At 37.7% G+C, this 23,374-nt stretch overlaps 1 protein-coding gene and 1 long non-coding RNA gene across 3 annotated transcripts; one reads left to right on the plus strand and one right to left on the minus strand.

Annotated features, from left to right (window-relative positions):
• On the minus strand, positions 1-1,215 carry LOC136264486 (uncharacterized). Its single transcript, XR_010705151.1, has 3 exons — positions 1,031-1,215; positions 698-972; positions 1-649 (listed from the first exon to the last, which is right to left on the minus strand). It is a non-coding gene; the product is annotated as an uncharacterized lncRNA (long non-coding RNA).
• LOC136264484 (uncharacterized) lies at positions 1,073-23,162 on the plus strand. Of its 2 annotated transcripts, none has more exons than XM_066059238.1 (3): positions 1,073-1,577; positions 10,376-10,747; positions 22,898-23,162. In XM_066059238.1, the coding sequence occupies exons 1-3, from the start codon at positions 1,508-1,510 to the stop codon at positions 23,017-23,019; spliced, it is 564 nt and encodes a 187-aa protein (XP_065915310.1). In that variant the 5' UTR covers positions 1,073-1,507; the 3' UTR covers positions 23,020-23,162. The 2 variants fall into 2 exon arrangements, with proteins under 2 accessions (XP_065915310.1, XP_065915311.1); XM_066059239.1 differs by having other exon boundaries at positions 23,007-23,162.
• The last annotated feature ends 212 nt before the right edge of the window (positions 23,163-23,374 follow it).

The following is a 23,374-nucleotide window of genomic DNA, read 5'->3' on the forward strand; positions in this document are numbered from 1 at the left end:
ATTCCTCTATAAAGCACAATGATAGCATATATAATGACAACCAAACTAAAGCACAACTACTGAACAATTATTTTACCTCGGTTTTCACACCCAATTCATCAGAAGCTCTTCCAACTATTCATGAATTGCCTTTTTCTGATATTGCCACTGTCTCTGTAGACACCAATTGAGTTACTAAATTACTGAAGGAATTAGATAATTAGATATCTCCAAAGCAACTGTACCTGACAAAATTTTCTGTGAAGCTTGTAGCATCGAGATAGCTCCTATATTGACACTTATATTTCAGGCATCCATCCATCAATCCAGAGTTCCACCTGACTGGAAGCAGGCAAATGTTGTTTCAGTCTTTAAGAAAGGAGACCATACCCTCTGCAGCAATTACAGACCTGTATCTATCATTAACATACATATGCTCCAAGATTTTAATTAAAATACATAATTCACACATCTTCTCCAACCTTTCCCAACACAACATCTTGTGCAATGAACAACATCATGGGCGGTCTTGTGAGACACAGCTCCTACTACCTGTCAATGACTTTGCTGAATCCTTCAACAACAATGTTCAAACTGATGCAATACTTTTAGACTTCTCCAAGGCCTTTGACAAGGTATCACACCATCATCTCTACCATAAATTAGGTCACTATGGCATACAGGGTAACACTTTAGAATGGTTGAAAGATTTTCTTACCGGAAGACGACAGCAGGTATCAAACAGTATGGTAGTACTGAAGTAGGGATCCCCCCGAAGATGACGCGTCGCCTAAAATGCCGCCTTTAAAAATCATCCTAGAGACATCTTATGCCATGAAAATCACATTTACGGAATAATATTAGTCCATCTAACATGAAATACAGCATTAAAAACAAGAAAACACTTACCGGTGACTGGATATAGATTTTTTTTAAATCTCCAAAACTTGAAATTTCGTCTCACTCACTCACTCACTGACCACAGTCACAAGCCTAGAGCCCAAACAAAGCAGCACATGGTCACCATTTTATGCCACAACAACAAACTCACCGGTGGGATGTGCCTTTTGGGGTTCTGACGAGTGTACACACTGTGGGCCTTGTCTTTCCTTTTATCTTCAATCAGGTTGGTTGTCTTCTTCAAGCATCGAAACCATACCGAGGTGTTAATTTTCCGCATCAACGCTTTTCTGTAGACACTACACAATTATTTCAGAAAGTGCTTATGCTGCTGATAGAGTGGGGCGCTTATAAATTGAAGTATTGCACGTGAAACATTAAGGCTGCTGAGTTGTCACTGACTTTTGCCAATGCCTGGACTGCAATCAACGAAGAGATTTTGAGACGGACTGATACTTGACGGCTTGTTCCTCTGAACACACTGACTCAGCCACTCAGTGCCGGATGGTGAGATCAGGGGAGTGATTGGATAGTACTCGAGTGGAAATTGTATTACTTCATCCTGTTAGTCGAGACTAAGTCCCAGACAACTGAAAGGGCCTGTTCGTTCGAACAACTTCCAGCCCGGATGAATAGAACGCAAACCATCATGCTGAGACAGGTCATAGATCTGAGTACCACCGCTACTACGATCAAAGGTAAGCTATGCACGCTACTACGGGCCTATGTGCTTCCAATTTTGGCTCAGTAGCATACTTTAATAAGCTGTACAGGAGTTTAATAGCTAGCTCACAAGTTACACTATAACTAGCTGTGTTACAACAAAAAACTAAACAAACTAGTGTTTAAAAATTTGTTAATTTAAAAATAAAGTAGGGATCTATGCAATAAAAAGTAGTGAAACAAGAGATGAATGATGGTATTACAGCATAGCTTGATGGAAAAGTCCCTACTTTGGCACATTAGGCATAATTTTGCTCAATGTTAAAGTAGGGACTTTCCCACCAAGCTATGTCATTCATCTCTTGTTTTACTACTTTTAATTGCATAGATCCCTACTTCATTTCTGAATTAACAATTTTTAAAAATACTATTAGTTAATGGTGAGCATATTGATGCAACTGAGTTAACATCAGGAGTTCTACTATTTTTATACTTTATCAATGATTTACCAAACAATATGTATACTATCGAAAGTAAGACTATATGCAGATGATGTCATTCTGTACACCTCTATTAATTCAAAAGAAGACTGTTACCAACTTCAGAAAGATCTAACTTCCTTGGAAAGTTGGGCAAATGATTGAAAAATGATATTTAACATTCAGAAATATGAATTTATCAGAATTACGAACAGGAAAAAGCCTAATTATACTTTGTATAATAACATTATACAAGAAGCCACACATACCAAGTATCTAGGACTTACTATTGACTCAAAGCTATCCTGGTCTCAGACAAATAACTAACAAGGCTAATAGCAATAAAAGATTTTTACAACTTAACCTTCAAAGCTGTCCAATCTCTGTAAAAGTGAGCTGTTACAAGTCTCTTATCAAACGAATTCTAGAAAATGCCAGTGTGGTTTGGAATCCTCATACACAAAAGGACATCTTAGTTATTGAATCAGTCCAAAGACGCTGTGCAAGATTTGTGTATAATAACTACTCTGCATATGCAAGTGTCACAAATATGTTGCAAAATTTGAATTGGCCATCTTTAGCTCACTGCAGAAATCAACTTAAAGCTATCATGACGTTTAAGATTATACACCAATCATAGGCGGTGGAGACGGGGGGGGGGGGAGCAGGGGGGCCATGGCCCCCCCACTTTTTTGGGACACTGTTTGCAAGAAAAGATCGAGATACTCTAATAGAACAGTCAGGATCTGGATACTCTAATAGAGCAGTCACAGTATTCAGAGAAGCAGTGTAGCAAATTACTTAGCTACGTATGTGTAGTTATAAATAAGGAGATATAATTGGTGGAGAGCAGCTATTGTCAGCAGGCTGTGGCCTTTTTATTTATTGGTCGATACTTGGCAACTTAAGTTCAATGTTAGTAAATGTACGGTTATACGTTGCACAAGATCCTTATCACCACTCACTCATGACTACACACTTCACAATCACATCCTAGATATATCTGATCAACATATGTACCTAGGAGTCTTAATTCATAAATCACTGTCTTGGTCACCTCACATATCAAATGTTGTCAATAAAGCATCTAGAACACTCAATTTCTTAAAACGCAATCTAAACAAATGTTCAAGGCAAGTTAAAGAATCAGCTTACCTAACAATGGTGAGACCGCAACTAGAGTATGCATCTGCTGTCTGGGATCCCTACCACGTTGGGGATATTTCAGAGTTAGAGAAAGTACAACGAAGAGCAGCGCGCTGGGTGTTGAATGACTATGGCAGATTCAGTTCAGTTTCTCTAATGTTGGATCAGCTAAAATGGCCTACATTACAAGTTCGTCGGAAATTATCTAGGTTACAAATATTGCATAAGATACACTACCAACAGTTATCACTCCAAATTCCTCATTAATACTTACCAAAAACACGACCAACAAGACAATACCACCATCTTCACTATATCTTACCTACCTCATCCCCACGGCATACCAAAACAGCTATTTCTCAAGAACAATAAATGACTGGAACATACTACCAACTGATACAATTGAAATTGCAGATACTGATCTATATATGACTAGACTCCAATCATATTATTGTACCTAATGTATTTGTGTTTATGTGATTCCTGAGCACACCAGCAGGGCTGACTGCTCAGTAAACAATAATAATAATAATAATTTTTTTTTTTTTGGTCTTCAACTTACATCTGGCCTGGCCCCCTCACTCTTTGGCCTGCTCCACCGCCCCTGACACCAATTAATAGATATACTGACTGACACCACACTCATACCAGCTCCATCCAACTATTGTTTGTGAGGGGCTAACACTAGAATATCTTCACTCATTCTTCCCATCAGCTATAAAGATCTGGAACAACTTACCTAATGACTTTATCACCTGCTCAAGTTTAGAACAATTTAAAGCAAGGCTAACTGGACAATAATTATTAATTATATAATTTGTTGATTAATTGTACCACTACCTGTGCTTGTACATACTCTTTATAAGAGATTTTGCACAGATAATAATAATAAATGGTCTGATACAACAATAACTTGCCATTATTGGCTAAAGGTGGGGCATTTCTCAAAAGCATAATAGGTGATGTTTTGAGCACTGATCAAAAGCATAATGCTCATCAACATAAGTGACCGAAGGTCAGACAGTAACAATATTACTGGACACTTGGTCACCAGTAATTAACTGTCTTGTTTTTTAACCTCATTGTGAACAGGTGGCAGGATGGAAGAAATAAGACCAAACCAAAGAGCATTAGAAAGAGGTGAGAGCAAGTATGTCTTCAAGGAGATGATTCAAACATTTGTAAAGAGACTTCTGTGAGCTTAAGAGAGATGGCCATTCTTGCAGCTGATAGATGAATATCACCATGCACATATCAACTCAAAACTAAGCTCTACTAATCTACATTGATTATGCAACCACAAAATACTTCCAGATTTCACATGTACACTTAGTTGCACAACAGTTGACAATTTATTCTGCACTAAAATACTTGTTGCTCAGAAGATTCTGAGCCTATCCATCAACACTCTAACCAATTTTTTTGTTGTTCAACTGATTGACCACTAACTATGTATTGACAAAAGAACGAAGTGAATATTATAGAATCAAGTGACGTGGATGAATTTACTTACTTATTATTATTATTAATATTGTATTATGCACGAGCCTTGAAATGAGGGTGTGTGTGCATATAAAGTACATCTATAAAATATCTACAGTCTAATAATAATCTCTACAGTCTAATAGTAATCTCTACAGTCTAATAGTAATCTTACTAATTGTTGTAATTATTAGTTAGCTATATATAGCAAATTGTACGTGTGTAATTGTACCATTAGGGGCTTTTCACCCCCTTGGCAAACCAGCTGAGATGACTGCCCAGTATCTAATCTTAAATCTATAGCTGCACTTGGCAAGTTTATAAAAAATTGTAGACATGGTCAATGTCAATTCACATAATAATTTATAGCTTCTCAGCTTTTCAAACGTTCACCAGTCATAATACTGACTATTTGTATTGCAATACTTCAATTCTAAGTTCCAGGATACTTTACCAAAGCAAGGACCCAGTCACCAATCACATAGTCTGTTGGGTATATTCTGGGCTTTGTAACATTTCTGAGCTGCTGTACTACATTGTGCCATCCAGATATTAGTGATAATGACAGCTCTTCATGATAATTTCGTGTGTCTGCAGGCTACAAAACTGAAAGGTTAAACAATTTTGCATATGTAGGTGTTCTGCAGTCTATCCCAAACAACCGGTGTGATGGCTTTCCCCATGGGGAACATAACGGTATGCGAAGAGAATTCCACTCAAGTACTTATTCCACTGAGCACCATGCTGTGTTGCATGCTTATGGAGGGCAGTCTTAAGTGTACGATTGAATTATTACTCCACCATTCCTCACACTGGGGATGGTAGGCAGTAGTGTTAAGCTTATGGATGTCTAACTTCTGGCAAACATCGATCATTAAATGTGACAATATGTTTGTTCCCTTGTCTAACAGTAATGCTTCTGGGATACTAAAAAAATGGGATGACTTCTGTAAGCAGTTTACAAGTCGAAGGGCGTTTGGTCAGGGACAGGATAAACCAGTGGCTATTTGGTTGAAAACAAGTACATGGTGCTTAAATATGGCTGATTAGAACAATGAAATTTGTTACTGTATTCATCATGGGCCAGTTGTGGTGAAAGGTCAATCCTACTGTCATGGGTGGTAAGACCGGTTTTCAGAAAAATAGTAGAATTTAAGTTTGATTAGAGATCATAGAAAGAAAACAAGGGAAATTGTCTACAACTGTATATATACTAGTTGACATTTAATTCCTACTTCAGAGTATACCCATGATTAAATTAGGCATTAAATGTCCACTAGTATATCTGCAGGTTAGGTGACCTCCATTGTTTCCCTACATTTTTTGTAATCCCTAATCGAACATAAAATACCTAATTTTTCCTTATACTTGTTTGTTTACTTTTATTGTAGCATTATTATGACTGGTGAATCTGCACATACTGGATCATAAGAAAGAATGGTGCCTGAGTTAATTTTTTCATCTGAATGTACACCCCATGACCAACTACCAATTACTGACTGAAAAGTGAAGTGGCCATTATGCTTTGCTTTCAGCTATACATTACAGAGTGCTACAAATGAAGAACAGTAGAAGAAGTGCCTCTGCAATCAATCCAGTCACGATGAAAAATACGGGCGCCCCAATTATCAATTACTGACTTGATAGTATAATGGGCCATTGTGCTTTGCTTTTAGCTATGTTCAGCCTGTTACACAGTGTTACAAGCAAAGAACAGTTGGAGAAAAGCACCTCTTCAGAAAATACGGACAATTCCTATAGGGAATTCATGCATCATGCTACCACTAAATGCACAAATCGACACCTTGGGCTGTCATCAAAAAGAAATGGGGCACAAAGGAGGACAAAGGTAAATCCATGAAGTGTGCATTGCATACTGTGGCATGCTCAGACTGAAGTGACATCAAACAGTCAAAAATCAAGCCTATATTCTTAGCCGTTGTTGAGTTACACTAGTCGGTCAGTCAGTTAGGCAGTAGAAAATTCCACAAAATATATATATATATTTTGTAGCAACGTGTTGGAAGCATTTCGGGTCATACTGAAGGCACTTTTGGGCTTGGCTATACCTAACCAAGGTGCCATGAAGGAATTGTGAGGCTGCATGGTTTTGGAGTGATATTTTTGGCCAGAAAAGTGATCCCTAATATACTGTATAACAACAAATATTGGCAAAAGTAATACTTGTGACCGAATTTTGGAAAATTAACCATATGGGTGCATTTGACCTCTAAATATTTACTGATCAAATAACGCGATTTACTGTGTAAATCTACTTGTTAATGATTGTAAGTCATTCTCAATGCCTTAAATTACAAGAAAATTCTTGAAATGTTTTTAAAACTGTACTCTCCTCTAAACAGTAACTCACTAAACATGAAAATTCTTCATGTGCGCCCATACGGGTGATTTTCCAAAATTCGGTCACATTTGCCAATTTACTATAAAATTGCAGTTGGCAAAAATTTAACTTGGCAAAATGCTCTCACTGAAAAATTGACGGTGCACGCAAGTGGTGTAAGGACGAAGTGTGCATGCTGTAGTGTACAATCCTGATCTATTTACAGCTAGACTCCAATCATATTATTGTACCTAATGTATTTGTTTATGTGATTCCTGAGCACACCAGCAGGGCTGACTGCTCAGTAAACAATAATAATAATAATAATCCTTTTTGTGCTGAAATGTTATGAATTCAGTCATTGCATGCAGCCTAATCATTTATTGTCTATAGGCTTATGTAGAGCCGCACTCATTCATCAATGGCTGCACACAAATTCATGTCTGTTACTACCTACAAGCTTACATGGAGCCATGCCCACTAATCAAGTGTGCGAGTTTTAGTCTAGTCTGTAAGCCACACCCATTTGCATGTGCAGAACCACGCTAATTTACTACCAATAAGGTGTGTGTAAATACTATCCACGAAGTCACACTTGGTTTGTCGAAACCTGTATCAACAACTGGTATCAAAAGCTAGGACACAAGGTATGAAAATAATGTTGACGAAATTTAAATTTGGCGGTTTAGTAATGAACTGCCAATTCGCCATATTTAGTTAACCAAATTTGAATCGCCAATTCACCAAATTTAATTGATATACAGTACAGTAGTACTACTGTACTGTATGATACTGAAGTTGAGATGTAACTTCAAGTTCCATGTCAGACCTCAAGTAATAACAGTCAGAACAATGCACATGCACTAGCTCATTGAAGTTGTGTGTATGTTCAATTTATAAGAGATAAATGTTAAAAGTCAATATACAAAAGTGTTAAAAGTCAATATACAAAAGTGTTAAAAATAAAAGCCATGCAAATGGATTATAAGTCAGAAACCTTAGTGGGATAGAAGCCTGTTACGCACATCACAGTAGTCATAGAGTATCTTAATTGTTGAAGCTTATCCTTCCCTTTACCTCAGACTGGTGTCATCACCCAAGATACCAGTACACAAAAAATTGGAATTTTCAACTAGAGTAGGGACCATAGCACATCAATGAAAAGTACTGAAACAAGCTGGAGTAGTGCATGATATTAAACCACAATAAAACAATACGAAGTGTTGTGTCCCTACTGTGCTCAAGGTACCATAAAGTAGGGATATAACACTTCCTATAGTTTTACTGTGATTCAATATAGTGCACTACTCCAACTTGTACTTCTTATCATTGTGCTATGGTCCCTATGCTATGGATTGCAGAGTGACGTGCTGTATAATAACTTGATCAATCACTACGTATGCTCGTAAACAAAGCATTGTAATTTTCAAAGTGTTTGTCCTATGGCTACGCAATCAATGTCATTTTTACTTGTGGTGTAATAAGGATTAAAATGATACCTAGGGATTTACCCTACAACAAAAGTGTGAGGACCAAAACACGCCATGAAAATAAATTTTAGTTTATAAAACACACAAATCCTTTACATACCTTTAGACCAAACCCACATAAAGTTACGACACCACTAACACAGTACACAACTTTTGGAAAGCTATGATGTCCACCACTATATACTTGTTTGTTAATTTTTTATTGTTGTGACTTGTGAACCCACACATACCGCATCAAAGGAAAGAATGGCGCCGTGCGCCCAAGCTACCAATTATCACCTGAAAAGTGAAGTATCCATTATGTTTCGTTGTTGGCTATGTTCAATCATTACGAATCAAGAACTATTCGAAAAGTACATCTGCAATCAAAGTAGCCACTATGAAAAATACAGACAATTTCTGTTACGAAGGGAAACCACCATATACTACCACTAAATCGACACCTTTCACTGTCAGCAAAGATGAATGGGACACAAAGGAGGACACTGGTAAGTCCATGAAGAATGCATTGTACATACTGTGATATGCCAAAAGGTATGTGCTCGGCTGAAGTGACGTTGAACAGTGAAAAAATCAAAGCCTGTAGCCTTAGTCGTTATCGAGTTACACTTGTCTGAAGGCATCAGTCAGTTACTCAGTCAGTCAGTCAGTCAGTCACCAGATATTAATTTTTTAATTCTAAAGCAACTTGTTGAAAACGTTTTGGGTTGATGTGAAGGCTTGTTTGGGGTTTTACCTAACCAATACTGCCTCATCATCATCAGGGAAAACTGAGGCTGGTTTTCGGGTGATGTTTTTTCATGTGCCACGCCCAAAACTTTGTGGTCCCTACTATACAGTACTATCGTACTGTATGATACCACTCCTACTGTAACATGACTACAAGTAGCTATATGGAATAATTAGGAATTTTAAGTTTGATTAGGGATCATAGAAACAGTATGGAAGCAAGGGAGGTCACCTACACCTGTAGATATACTAGTGAATATTTAATCCCTAATTCAGTCTAGATCATGAATTGGGGATTAAATGTTCACTAGTATATCTGCAGGTGTAGATATAGGCGACCTCCCTTGTTTCCCTATTTTTTTTATGATTCCTAATCAAGCTTAAAATTTCTAATTTTTCCTTAAACTTGTTTGTTCACTAGTGGTGTTTGTTTACCTTTTTTTGTAACATTTTTATGACAGTGAACCCATGCATATTGCATCAAACGGAAAAAATAGCACCAGAGTAGATGTTTCTATCTGAAAGCGTAGCAGAATGGCCACTCAAAAGTGAAGTGGCCATTCTGCTACGCTTTCAGCTATGTTCAGCTCATTACACAGCATTACAAATGAAGAACAGTAGGAGAAGTGCCTCTGCAACCAATCCAGTCACCATGGAAAGTACGGACGATTAAATGGGAAGCCATGCACATATCATACTACCTCAAAGTGATACCTTGTGCTGTCAGCAAAAAGAAATGGGACACAAAGGAGGACAAAGGTAAGTCCATGATGTGTGCATTGTACGTACCTCATGATGAAGCGATGTCGAACAGTGAAAAATCAAGCCTGTAGTCTTAGCTGTTATTGAGTTACGCTTGCCTGAAGGCATCAGGTAGACAGGCAGGCAGTTAGTCAGTCAGCAGAAAATCCATTGAACATATTTTAAAATTTGTAGCTACCTTTAATTAGGGTCATACTTATCACACTTTTGGGCTTGGTTATACCTAACTAATACTACCAAGGTGTTAGGATGGTATTGTGAAGCTGGTTTTTGGGTTATATTTTTGGCCAGAAAAACCCAAACCTCCACGATCCTATTATACAGTACGGTAAAAGTACTACCGTACTGTATGATAATCTTGTGAAATTTCTACCAATTTAGCATTACAAGCTTTCTCTTCTCAGTCCCTGCAGGTTACTATGCAATATTCAATGCTACACATTATGAGGTTGATGCCAATATATACTGTCCTATTGGAACTGTTGTGTTTGAGGCACTTCTACTTGTTGAGGATCCTAATGATGTGTTCTTAATTCTGGTGGATTTTCAGAGTATAGGAGGATCAAGCACCTTTAGGCATTTTGAACCATTTTCCATAAATGGAATGGGAAATAGTGATGTTATTGATCCAGTTACTGGAGATGTATCAATAATTATTACAACAGATCAAACACTGAATTCTAATGATACAGTTTGTGAGTTTCAGTTAACAGTACTTGTTGCAACTGGTTTTGACACACAATCAGTGACAACAAATGCAATTGTACATAAAAGAGGTAAGTTACTGCTTAGATGTAAACAAGTGTATAAAATGTTAATTGTCTAACTTGGCTGTACTATATGCATATGTAGCTATAGGCGGCGAGAAAGGGGGGGGGGGGGGGGGGGGGGGGCTAGGGGGCTGAAGCCCCCCTTGGTCTGCTGAGGCCCCCTCAGAATGATATCACGCCGAAATTATCCTTTTTGGAGTGGGCTGAAAACCGTGATAAAGAGATTGATATGCTCTAATAGAATGCTCAAATACCCTAATAGAGCAGTCAGGGCCTCATAACGTGTTCCTTAAGGGTGCTCTGTACAGTCTGCTTATATGGCTTCCCATAAAATTTAATTTGTTCTATAACTTACAAATGGTTTTAGCAAATGTGCTGTACTTTTTTTACTGGACATAATCTAACACTAGTACACAGTTTAGTCTAAACCTAACTGCTAAATTTGCTTTAGAACACAAGTTACAGTTTTTCCCTTTATACTAGAACTAGTCCTACAGTTTACACACAAGAGCCTTGATACTTTTATGATACACTATGCTAAACACCACAAACCATTGTGCGTTTTTATTTTTGTCTTTTAGCTTCTCAATCATCACATATTTATCTTACGGGTTGACAGTCCCAGAGATCCTTTTTTTACTTCTACATTATTCATCATCTGAACTTGCTATTTCAAAATGGCAAACGCTCTTCTTTGGTAAAATTACTAAAGTAGCTTGTGTGAAAATTTCATGTCTATTGGATTAAAAATGATGGAGTAGTTCTAATTTAAGTGATAGGGTGTAGAATAGCAAAATTCGTGTGCTTGTTGCTATGGGATACCTAATTTACAGGTACTAAAATGCGTCAACATGTCACAGACTACTTAAGTGACCACAATCTTTCTTTTAGTGCAAAACAGACTATGTTTTGGGAAGCCTTGTATGAACTGTACAGAGCACCCTTAAAGTAGTTTTTTTTTTAAAAAGTTGCCTACAGCAGGAATCGAACCAGGTTCCTCTTACTTTACGAGTTGGTGTCTTACCACTGTATCAAGTGTTTCCAGATGGCTATAGGCTGTTTTGTACTGCTTATAAATGCTATATGTTCATTAACCCTGTAGTTAACCGCTAAAAGCTTTGCCAAAAATAACTGCAAATAGCCTGTTTTAAATAGTTTTGACTAAAATTGGTGTTTTAGTTAAAATGCTTCAAATTGTACCTATAAAATTGCTATAAATTAATTTTGGTGAACTTTGAGACATTGTGAAAGGTAAAGTCGCTACAGCGTCTGGGGGAGCATACCCCAGACCCCCTGCTGCCAGAGATTCTATACTCTGGTCAGCCCCCCCATATCAACTACTTCCTCCACCACTGTATGTAGCTCATCATAGCATCTTTAAAATTTGAAATTGCTACACAGTATCATACACTACGATAGTAGTGTATAGTAGGGACCACAAAGGAGTAGACATGGCCCACGAAATAATATCACCCAAAAATCAGCCTCAATTTTCCCTAACGACTTTCAGATCGACTTGAAATGCTTTCAACAAGTTGCTATGGAATTTAAAAAAAATTTATTTAACGGAACTTTCTACTAGTAGACTGAGTAAGTAAGTAACTGACTGACTGATGCCTTCAGACAAGCATAACTCGATACGGCTAAGGCTACGGGCTTGATTTTTTCACTGTTCGACGTTGCTTCGGCCCAACAGGTGCCTTTTGGCATACCGCAGTACATACAATGCATTCTTCATGGACTTACCAGTGTCCTCCTTTGTGTCCCATTCATCTTTGCTGACAGCAAAAGTGTCGATTTGGTGATAGCACGTGATGGCTTCCCTTCGTAACGGAAATCGTATGTATTTATCATAGTGGCTATTTTGATATCAGAGGTGCTTTTCAAACAGTTCTTGATTCATACTGCTGTGTAATGAGTTGAACATAGCTGACAACGAAGCGTAATGAATACTTCACTTTTCAGACGATAATTGATATAACTGGGGCGCGTGGCACCATTTCTCTCTTTCGGTATGCGTGGATTGCAGAGGTGCTTTTCGAACGGTTCTTGATTCAAAATGCTGCATAATGGGTTGAACATAGCTGACAACAAAGCATAATGGATACTTCACTTTTCAGATGATAATTAGGGCGCATGGTGCCATTTCAGATGCGGTATGTGTGGGTCGACCAGTCATAATTATTATTTACAAAAAAAAGTTAACAAACAAGTACACAGAAAAATTTGGAATTTTCAACTAGAGTAGGGACCATAACACTTCGATAAAAAGTACTGAAACAAGCTGGAGTAGTGCATGACATTAATTCACAGTAAAACAATAAGAAGTGTTATATCCCTACTGTGCTCAAGATACCATAATGGAAAAATGCACAGTAGGGATATAACACTTCTTATTGTTTTACTGTGAATTAATATCATGCACTACTCCAGCTTGTTTCAGTACTTTTTATCGATGTGTTATGGTCCCTACTCTAGTTAAAAATTCCAAATTTTTCTGTGTACTTGTAATATGAAGTACCACAGTATTACCAAGAGTTCATATGTTAGGTAGTAAGGGAGAGTATCTAACTGTGATAGATTCAGCAAATGCACTCCCATAGTAGAGTATAAGTACCTCACTTTGTTCTTTAAAGTACAGGCTTCACCGCTATCAAGAGTTCTTTTCTAACAGGTAGAGTTTTGTTCAACACCTTTTAACCAACAGAGACATTAATGGTGAACTTGTGCCATTGCATTTGTACAGGGTATACTGGGTATTTGATACTCTCTCTTACTTGCTAATATTATGAACTCTTGGTATTGGTATTACTGATGTATGGGTCAATAAAATGGAGGATATGCTTGCATGACATAACATGGATGTAATGTATTAAGTAGTTGCAAAATTATAAGCAGCATTTCTAATAAAGTGTCTGGCTCTATTAATGCCACATACACCACATGACACAAAAAAGAAAGACTGAAATGAAATGCAAAACTATGCTACTAGTACACACCCATGCACTTGTGCATTACAAGAATAAACTAGAGTAAGGATAATCCAATCCAAAACAGCCAAGCTATAAAAAAAGTGTGCGGCCCTCAAAAAGGCTATGGTGAAAAAAGATGTGAAATCCAAGGTGGCGGCCAAGAAATGGCTGTGATGGTAGGTTAATGGTAAAAATTTTAATAACAACAATTCAGGTGAATTTTGGTGCCGCTTGGTCAATTGGCACAAAATTCACCAGAATTGTCGTTATTAAAATTTTTACCATTAACCTACCATCACAGCCATTTCTTGGCCGCCACCTTGGATTTCACATCTTTTTTCACCATAGCCCTTTTGAGGGCCGCACACTTTTTTTACAGCTTGGCTGTTTTGGATTAGATTTCACTTCATTTGTATACCCCAAAGCCGGCCTATGGCCTGCTTTGGGACTTTTTAAACCTATCTTTTTTTCTTTACCACAGGAAGAAGAAAAGATGAAGCAGATGTACCTTAAATATTTCTGATTTTATCAGTAAATGTACAAATTATATATATAATACATATATTTATTACAGAACTGTCCATGGTGGTGACTTTGTAACTGAACACTCTTCAAGGTAACTTCTTCTAGCTGTTCTCTCTACAGGGTGATTTATTTGTAGCTGGATTCTGTACAGGTGACTTTTTTGCTGCTGAGCTCTTTACAGAATGGTTTCTTTTTAGCTGAACTCTCTACAAGGTAACTTCTTCTAACTGAACTCTCTACAGGGAGATTTGTTTGTAGCTAAACTCTCTACAGGTGATTTGTTTGCAGCTGAACTATCTAGATTATGGTTTCTTTGTAGCTGAACTCTCTACAAGGTAATTTCTTCTAGCTGAACTCTCTACATGGTTGTTTCTTTGTAGCTGAACTCTCTACAAGATAACTTCTTCTAACTGATCTTTCTACAGGGCAATTTGTTTGTGGCAGAATTTTCTACAGGGTGATTTCTTTGCAGCTGAACTCTCTACATGGTGGTTTCTTCTAGCTGATCTCTCTACAGGGTGATTTGTTTGTAGCTGAATTCTATATACAGGTGATTTGTTCGCAGCTGAGCTCTTTACAGAATGGTTTCTTTGTAGCTGAACTCTCTACAAGGTAACTTCTTCTAACTGAACTCTCTACAGGGAGATTTGCTTGCAGCTGAACTCTCTTCATGACGGTTTCTTTGTAGTTGAACTCTCTACAAGGTAACTTCTTCTAGCTGAACTCCGTACATGGTGGTTTCTTTGTAGCTGAACTCTCTACAAGGTGACTTCTTCTAGCTGATCTCTCTACAGGGTGATTTGTTTGTAGCTGAACTCTCTTCATGATGGTTTCTTTGTAGCTGAACTCTCTACAAGGTAACTTCTTCTAACTGAACTCTCTACAGGGAGATTTGTTTGCAGCTGAACTCTCTTCATGATGGTTTCTTTGTAGCTGAACTCTCTACAAGGTAACTTCTTCTAGCTAAACTCCCTACATGGTGGTTTCTTTGTAGCTGAACTCTCTACAGGTGATTTGTTTGCAGCTAAACTCTCCACATGATGGTTTCTTTAAATTTGTAGCTGAACTCTCTACAAGGTAACTTCTTCTAGCTGATCTCTCTACAGGGTGATTTGTTTGTAGCTGAACTATCTACAAGATAATTTCTTCTAGCTGATCTCTCTACAGGGTGATTTGTTTGTAGCTGAATTCTGTACAGGTGGTTTGTTTGCAGCTGAGCTCTTTACAGAATGTTTTCTTTGTAGCTGAACTCTCTACAAGGTAACTTCTTCTAACTAAACTCTCTACAGGGAGATTTGTTTGCAGCTGAACTCTCTTCATGATGGTTTCTTTGTAGCTGAACTCTCTACAAGGTAACTTCTTCTAGCTGAACTCCGTACATGGTGGTTTCTTTGCAGCTGAACTCTCTGCAAGGTGACTTCTTCTAGCTGATCTTTCTACAGGGTGATTTGTTTGTAGCTGAATTCTGTACAGGTGATTTGTTTGCAGCTGAGCTCTTTACAGAATAGTTTCTTTGTAGCTGAACTCTCTACAAGGTAACTTCTTCTAACTAAACTCTCTACAGGGAGATTTGTTTGCAGCTGAACTCTCTTCATGATGGTTTCTTTGTAGCTGAACTCTCTACTAGGTAGTTTCTTCTAGCTGATGTCTCCACAAGGTCACTAGTTTGTAGCTGAACTTTCTACATGGTGGTTTCTTTGTAACTGAACTCTCTACAAGGTAACTTCTTCTAGCTGATCTTTCTACAGGGTGATTTGTTTGTGGCTGAACTCTCTACAAGGAAACTTCTTCTAGCTGATCTCTCTACAGGGAGATTGGTTTGTAGCTGAGCTCTCTACAGGTGATTTGTTTGCAGCTGAACTCTCCACATGATGGTTTCTTTGTAGCTGAACTCTCTACAAGGCAACTTCTTCTAGCTGATCTCTCTACAGGGTGATTTGTTTGTAGTGGAATTCTGTAAAGGTGATTTTTTTTGCAGCTGAGCTCTTTACAGAATGGTTTCTTTGTAGCTGAACTCTTTACAAGGTAACTTCTTCTAGCTGATGTCTCATCAGGGTCACTAGTTTGTAAACGAATTCTCTACATGGTGGTTTCTTTGTAACTGAACTCTCTACAAGGAAACTTCTCCTAGCTGATCTCTCTACAGGGAGATTTGTTTGTAGCTGAATTCTCTACAGGTGATTTGTTTAATTTTAATTTTAATTTGTTTAATGCACATACCTCATAATTGAGTGTTGTGTGCATGTGAAAAGATGTGAACTTAAAATAACTGTTCTCTATAAAGATGAAGTGCGTGACAAAATGTGATTAAGTCAGGTGCAGTAGTTAAGTTAGTAGGTAGTGAGTTCCAAAGTCGAATTGAATGTGGGAGAAATGAATGATAATATGAGTTAACTCTAGCAGGTAAACTGATGAATCTTTTAAGATAGCCACGGGTAGATGACAATACTGGTTGGAGATCTTGTGAGAAGTCAATACAAATAAGGTTGTTGATAACTTTGTAAAACATGGTGATGATGGCATTAGTTCTTCTTACTTCAAGTGATTGCCAGTTTAATTGAGACAACATAGAGGTCACACTGGAGTATGCCGAGAATTTGTTGAAGACAAAACGAGCAGTCTTACGTTGGACCATTTCTAGTCTTGCAATATCAGTTCTGACATAAGGGGACCATACAGTAGAGGCATACTCCAGAATTGGTCGTACGTAAGTGAGGTAAGCAAGTGATTTAATAGTAGGAGAGCATTGCCTGAGATTTCTTTGCAAAAATGCACGTGTAGAGTTTGCTTTATTACAAATGGCAACAACGTGATCATGCCAAGACAAGTTGTGAGTAAAGGTGACTCCTAAGCATTTGGCAGAATTGACCTTAGAGAGGAAATGACTGTTGATATTGTACGTTGAATTTATAGGGTTTTTCTTATTTGTTATAGTGAGGTGTTCACACTTCGTCAAATTGAGTTTCATTAGCCACGTGTGGGCCCACTGAGCAATGATGTCCAAGTCTTTCTGTAGTCTAATAATATCTTCTGCACTATGAATCTCTCTATACAAAATTACATCATCGGCGTAGAGTCTGATTTTAGAGGTAACATTACTAGGGAGATCATTTATATAAAGAAGGAAGAGCAAAGGACCTAATACTGAACCTTGCGGCACCCCTGATAAAACATTACAAAACTGGCTTCTGTCGTTATGTAATAATACTTGTTGCACTCTATCTTTTAAAAAGTCACTTATCCAATTGAGTAAAGGACCTGTAATTCCATAGTAGGACAGTTTGTGCAGTAAATGTGGATGAGACACTTTATCAAAAGCTTTCGAGAAGTCTAATAAAAGAAGATCAATTTGATTGCTTGAGTTTAGAGATGCAGATAAGTCATTAACAGTTTCGAGTAGTTGAGTCTCACATGAGTGATTTTTACGAAAGCCATGTTGTTCGTTACAAATTATGTTGTGATTGCTAGCGTGCTGAGAAATTGAGGATACTATTATATGTTCAAATATTTTGCAGCAGATGCAGGTTAAAGATATAGGCCTCTAATTAGAGGGATCTGTGCCTATAATTAGATTTGTTTGCAGCTGAACTCTCCACATGATGGTTTCTTTGTAGCTGAACTCTCTACAAGGTAACTTCTTCTAGCTGATCTCTCTACAGGGTGATTTGTTTGTAGCTGAACTATCAACAAAGTAACTTCTTCTAGCTGATCTCTCTATAGGGTGATTTGTTTGTAGCTGAATTCTGTACAGTGGATTTGTTTGCAGCTGAGCTCTTTACAGAATGGTTTCTATGTAGCTGAACTCTTTACAAGGTAACTTCTTCTAGCTGATGTCTCTACAGGGTCACTAGTTTGTAAATGAATTCTCTACATGGTGGTTTCTTTGTAACTGAACTCTCTACGAGGTAACTTCTTCTAGCTGATCTTTCTATAACAGCCACGCCTACAGGGTGAATTGTTTGTGGCTGATCTCTCTACAGGGTGACTTGTTTGTAGCTGATCTCTATACAGGTTACTTGTTTCTAGCTGATCTCTTGAATTCTCTTCTGGTGACTGCTCTATTAGGATGACTGCTCTATTAGGATGACTGCTCTATTAGGATGACTGCTCTATTAGGATGACTGCTCTATTAGAGTATCTCGATCTCGCACTTGCTGCACCAAGTTGGATTTCGTGTTATAACTCCGTGGCTCTAAGTCTGATTCTTCTACACCAGTGAAGAGCCTTTCTAAGATGATAACTCCATCTGTACAGCGATTTTCAAAGCATTACCCCAAGCGGTTTACCTGGTAGGCGTGGCAAGCAGTCGTTTTTTATTAGCTAATCTCGATTGCGTAATTGTTACACACTGTTGGTTTTTTCGTTGTATCTTCCTGGTTTTTAGCTCGATTTCTTTCAAACCACAAAAGGTTTGAGGTTCAATAGCTAATCTATTCACCCACCGAGTTTCAGCTTCTTCCCATACGCGGTTTACCCTGTAGGCGGACAACATATTGGTGTTATTTTTCGTGAATAATCGCTCATAGCTCTTTGCCTGTTTATCGTATTCCAACCAAAGTTGGTACAGAGATGCGCCTTTATACCCCCCTTCTGTGTGCCAAATTTCAAAGCGATCGGATATGGCGTTCGCGTTTTATAGCAGTTTTTGTAAGTGTGCGAAAAGAGGAAGAAAAATAAGAAGAAAAAAAAAACGAAGAAACTAAGCCAATTTTTGAAGTCGCATATCTCGGGAACGCTTGAAGCGATTTCGCTCAAATTTGGAATGTGGAGTGCTGATGGTGGAGGGAGTGTCCACAGCAAAATTCGTCTTGTTTCATCAAGGCAGCACAGAGCTACGGAGGTGCGACAATTGCGTTTTCTTTCTTCCTGTCAATATACTCACGGGTGTTATGCGCCGGCTTCTTGGGCCGCACGCCACACTACCGTGTGTCTTGATGTAGTATCGCTGCAATATAAAGTACTGAAACAAACTGGTATGTAATGTCCAGATACTGTAAAACAATAAGAAGTGAATATCCCTATATACTGTGCTATGGAGATTCTATGATCAAAACACACAGTAGGGATATTCACTTCTTATTGTTTTACAGTATCTGGACATTATGTACTACTCTGATCCAGCTTGTTTCAGTACTTTTTATTGCAGCGGTACTACATTGTCCCTACTCTAGCTTAAAATTCCTAATACTTGTTTGTGAACTTTTTCATGTCCAAGCTATAGCTACTGTCGCATATGTAAATAGCTACAATTTGCATATTCATGAGTGAGATCATGATCTTCAGCAATCATGATCTAATAATCATATTCATAAAAGCGCAAGGGCTGTCCACTTCCATTCCAGCTATACCTATAAAACTGATACGCACCAACGGAACAATGTTTGGCGTCAGCCTGTGCCACTTACATACAGGTATGCCAGACTAACTCACAATAATTGTCTACTTTCTTTGTGCATACCATTCCACAAGCAGTCCATTTCCTGTAGCCATGCAGGTAGCTGGCTACATTTCGTCTACAACGGAGAACAGCTCACTGAACTACCCGCACATGTATTCCAATATGTTGGTGCAATAACATTGTGTACATGCATGCCCAGAGATCAAAGTGTACTGTGCCTTGGCCACTCTAGTATATAGAAGGATAAAAATTAGTGTTCCACCGATAATCGGATCGGTATCGTATCGGAGCTGATATTGAGCTTTTAATATCGATCGGTATCGGTTACTAGGTACTCTGATACCGATCAATGACTACTCGCGCCAATCGTCATCACCATAACTATCATCATAAATGCTATGCTAGCAAAACGTGAGGTATAACAAACTGGAAATAGTGTTGAGCATTATTCTAGCATAAAAGGTGCTGGAATTGCTTTGTTAAACATTGAACAACTGCTACTTACTATGTTTGCATGAAAAAGATCGAAATACTCTAATAGAACAGTCACTGCACAGTAAATATTCTAATAGTGCAGTCACACATAGCTAACTTGAGAGGCGTGCAAAGTGTATGGCAATTATCGGTATCGGTGAGAATTTACTGCTAGGTATCGGTATCGGATCGGTAGGTATTTTTCTGTATCGGTGGAACCCTAATAAAAATAAGACAATAGCGCACGTATTGTATATACCATAGGTTTATTTTTAAGTGAATTTGAAGCGTTTCTGTGAAAGCAGTAGGGCCATAGCTGTAGCCACTTTGCTTGCCTGAAAGCATCAGGCAGGGGATATATAGAAAATTTCAATAAATAAACTTTTTTATAATTCTGTAGCAACTTGACGTAAGCGTTTCGAGTCAATCTGAAGACACTTTTGGGCAAGATTCTACCCAAACAATACTATCATGTCGTCTTGAGGGGAAATCAAGGCAGGTTTTTGGGTAATAATTTATCATGGCCATGCCCACACCTTTGTCATCCCTACTATACAGTACTGTTGTACTGTATAATACCACAACATAGTACATACTTATAATATGCATTCATTGTATAGTTCTATTAGAACCTTGTGTGGGAGGATCAAACAAAAAAATGGTTCTACAATAGCCATGCAGAATACAACAGTTCCATATTAGGCAGTTATAGAACCTTTTCAATAAGCCACAGTTCTATATGTAAGAGTTAAAGCACTGCCGTGAGTGCTATATGTCAAATGTAGCATGTAAAAGAGACAAATATAGCATTTCGTCTCGAGACCACTGTTTGAGTGCTTATGCAGAAGGCAGGCTTATGCAGAAGGCAGGCTTTGACCTTGACCTTGCTTATGCAGAAGGCAGGCTGGACTCAGCTTCACCTGACTAACTTTATATTTGTTTCACGTGCTTGTAAATATGCGTCCTTTATTTTATGCACAGAATTAACCTAAAAAATAATTATAAAAAAAATAAAAAAAAATAAAATAAAAAAAATAAAAAAAAGTTTGAGTGCTATAATTATTTTACGTATAGCATGTGCCTAGCCAGTGCTTTATCTGGTATAGAGAGCTATCAACTTGAGGTACACACAAGACACACGAAACAATTAGAAACTCACAGAGTAGTCTTATCATCAGTACAATAGGCATTGTGCCTATGCTGCACCTTTTCCTGATTTCTTAGTGACTAAAAGTTTTGATTGTGGTTGAAGATTTCAATGATGGTTGCTTGTGGTCAGCAGCAGTGAACATTCTTACTACATTTGAAACAGACTAGTCCTACGGAAATATACTTATTAAGTACAAGCGTGTCTATAAATTTAATCCAGTTTTTTGCTCTTACTGGTTAGGTTGACTGGTCAGCCAGCGCAGCACAGCCTATTAGCCTAGACTAGCTTGAGTGATTGGTTGTACTGGCCAGAATGGGTGTTTAATTGCTCAAAGAAAGCTATTAGCCTGCCTGGAAATTCTATAACTACCTGATATAGAACTGTGGGCCTATGAAAGTATAATCCTGCCATGCAAGGTTCTTCATCAGGTAGTTATAGAACTGCCAAGCCTATTTGCAGGCTATTATCCTGCTTCGAGTGATTCATCACACATTCCAGCCAGTACAACCAAGCCAGTCTAGGCTAATAACCCATGCTGTATTAGCTGACCAGTAAACCCAACCAGTACGAGTAGAACTACTGGACTTAATTTATAAAAATTTCAAGCTTCTTTTACATACTGAACGCCCAATAAACTGTGAAAATTTATCAGATTTGTACATTCCTTATCTGTGCCAAATTTCAAGGCAGTCAAGTTATGTGTTTGCGTTTATACAAAGTGTGCAAGATGAACAAGGAAAATCTTGGTCCTTGTAAACCTCTTAAAAAAGAAAAGTAAACCGGCAAAAACTGTGACCATCATATCTTGGCAATGGCAAATAGATGGAACAACTTCAATCAACTTTGGTGTGTGGCCTCCCCTATCTGGAAGGTGGCTATATGCATAAATGATGTGCTTTGGAGAATGGACCATGGAGTTATTTGTGTGCAAAAATCACATTTTCTTTTTGTTAATACTAGACATATTAAAAATTTAAAATTTAAAATAAGAAATAGGGATCGCTGAAAAAAGCCACGAAACAAGAAGGGATTGCTGGGGTGGTAATGTAAACCACAAATCCATATTTTCACATCTTTATATAACTCAAATGGAGCATTTATAGATAGTCAAAATAGGGATTTGTGGTTTACATTACCACCCCAGCGATCCCTTCTTGTTTCGTGGCTTTTTTCAGGGATCCCTATTTCTTATTTTAAATTTTTAATATGTCTAGTTTGTGTACTTTTTTCCAAATCCATTTATGGATTATAAGTTAATTGGCACATTAGTGTAGTAAGCTAACAGAGATTCCTCAGTTTAAAAGGTTAACTCAATAAATAGATATCTTAACGCATTATTAATTTTGTATTTATAGAGAGTCAAAATAGGGATTTGTGGTTTACATTACCATCCCAGTGAAATTTTTAATATGTCTAGTTTGTGTACTTTATTCCAAATCCATTTACGGATTATAAGTTAACTGACACATTAGTGTAGTAAGCTAACAGAGATTCCTATATTAGTTTAAAAGGCCAACTCATTAGATATGTTAATGCAATATTAATTTTGTAATCTATGATAAAGACTGTATTTTCATCCTGATTTGTACACACACAAAATATAAGGCAGGATACATTAATTCCTAGTCTATACTCAGTGTTTGAGCCATCATCGTCACACTTGGTGTCATTGCTGAAAACACACTGCTATATGAACTACCTACCTGTCAGAAGAATTACTGATTGTGCACCTATCACTATATACAGGAGACAGTGTTGATGACAGCACAGGAGACTTGAAGAAGAACAAGATGTCTTAGGTGTTTATTCTGACAGAAGGACAAGAATGAAACTCTATGATACAAGTTATAAGAATGGTAACTGTTAGTGCTATAATTGCTGTAGAGTCCAATTTTTTTTCAAAAGAGAAGATAAATTTTCACATGATATAATGATGCATACATCAAGCACATACATTATAGGTGTAGAGTTGTCTAACAGAATAGGTAGTGAAGAGATAGCTATACATTGTAGCTGTAGTGCTATTATTGTAGCGATGACACTTTACAACACCTTTGTACAAATGCATGTATGAACAGGGCTGAATACAGCAGCAACACTGTGAGTTGGTATTA

This window comes from Dysidea avara, chromosome 8 (assembly GCF_963678975.1).
Source record: "Dysidea avara chromosome 8, odDysAvar1.4, whole genome shotgun sequence".
NCBI lineage: Eukaryota > Metazoa > Porifera > Demospongiae > Dictyoceratida > Dysideidae > Dysidea > Dysidea avara.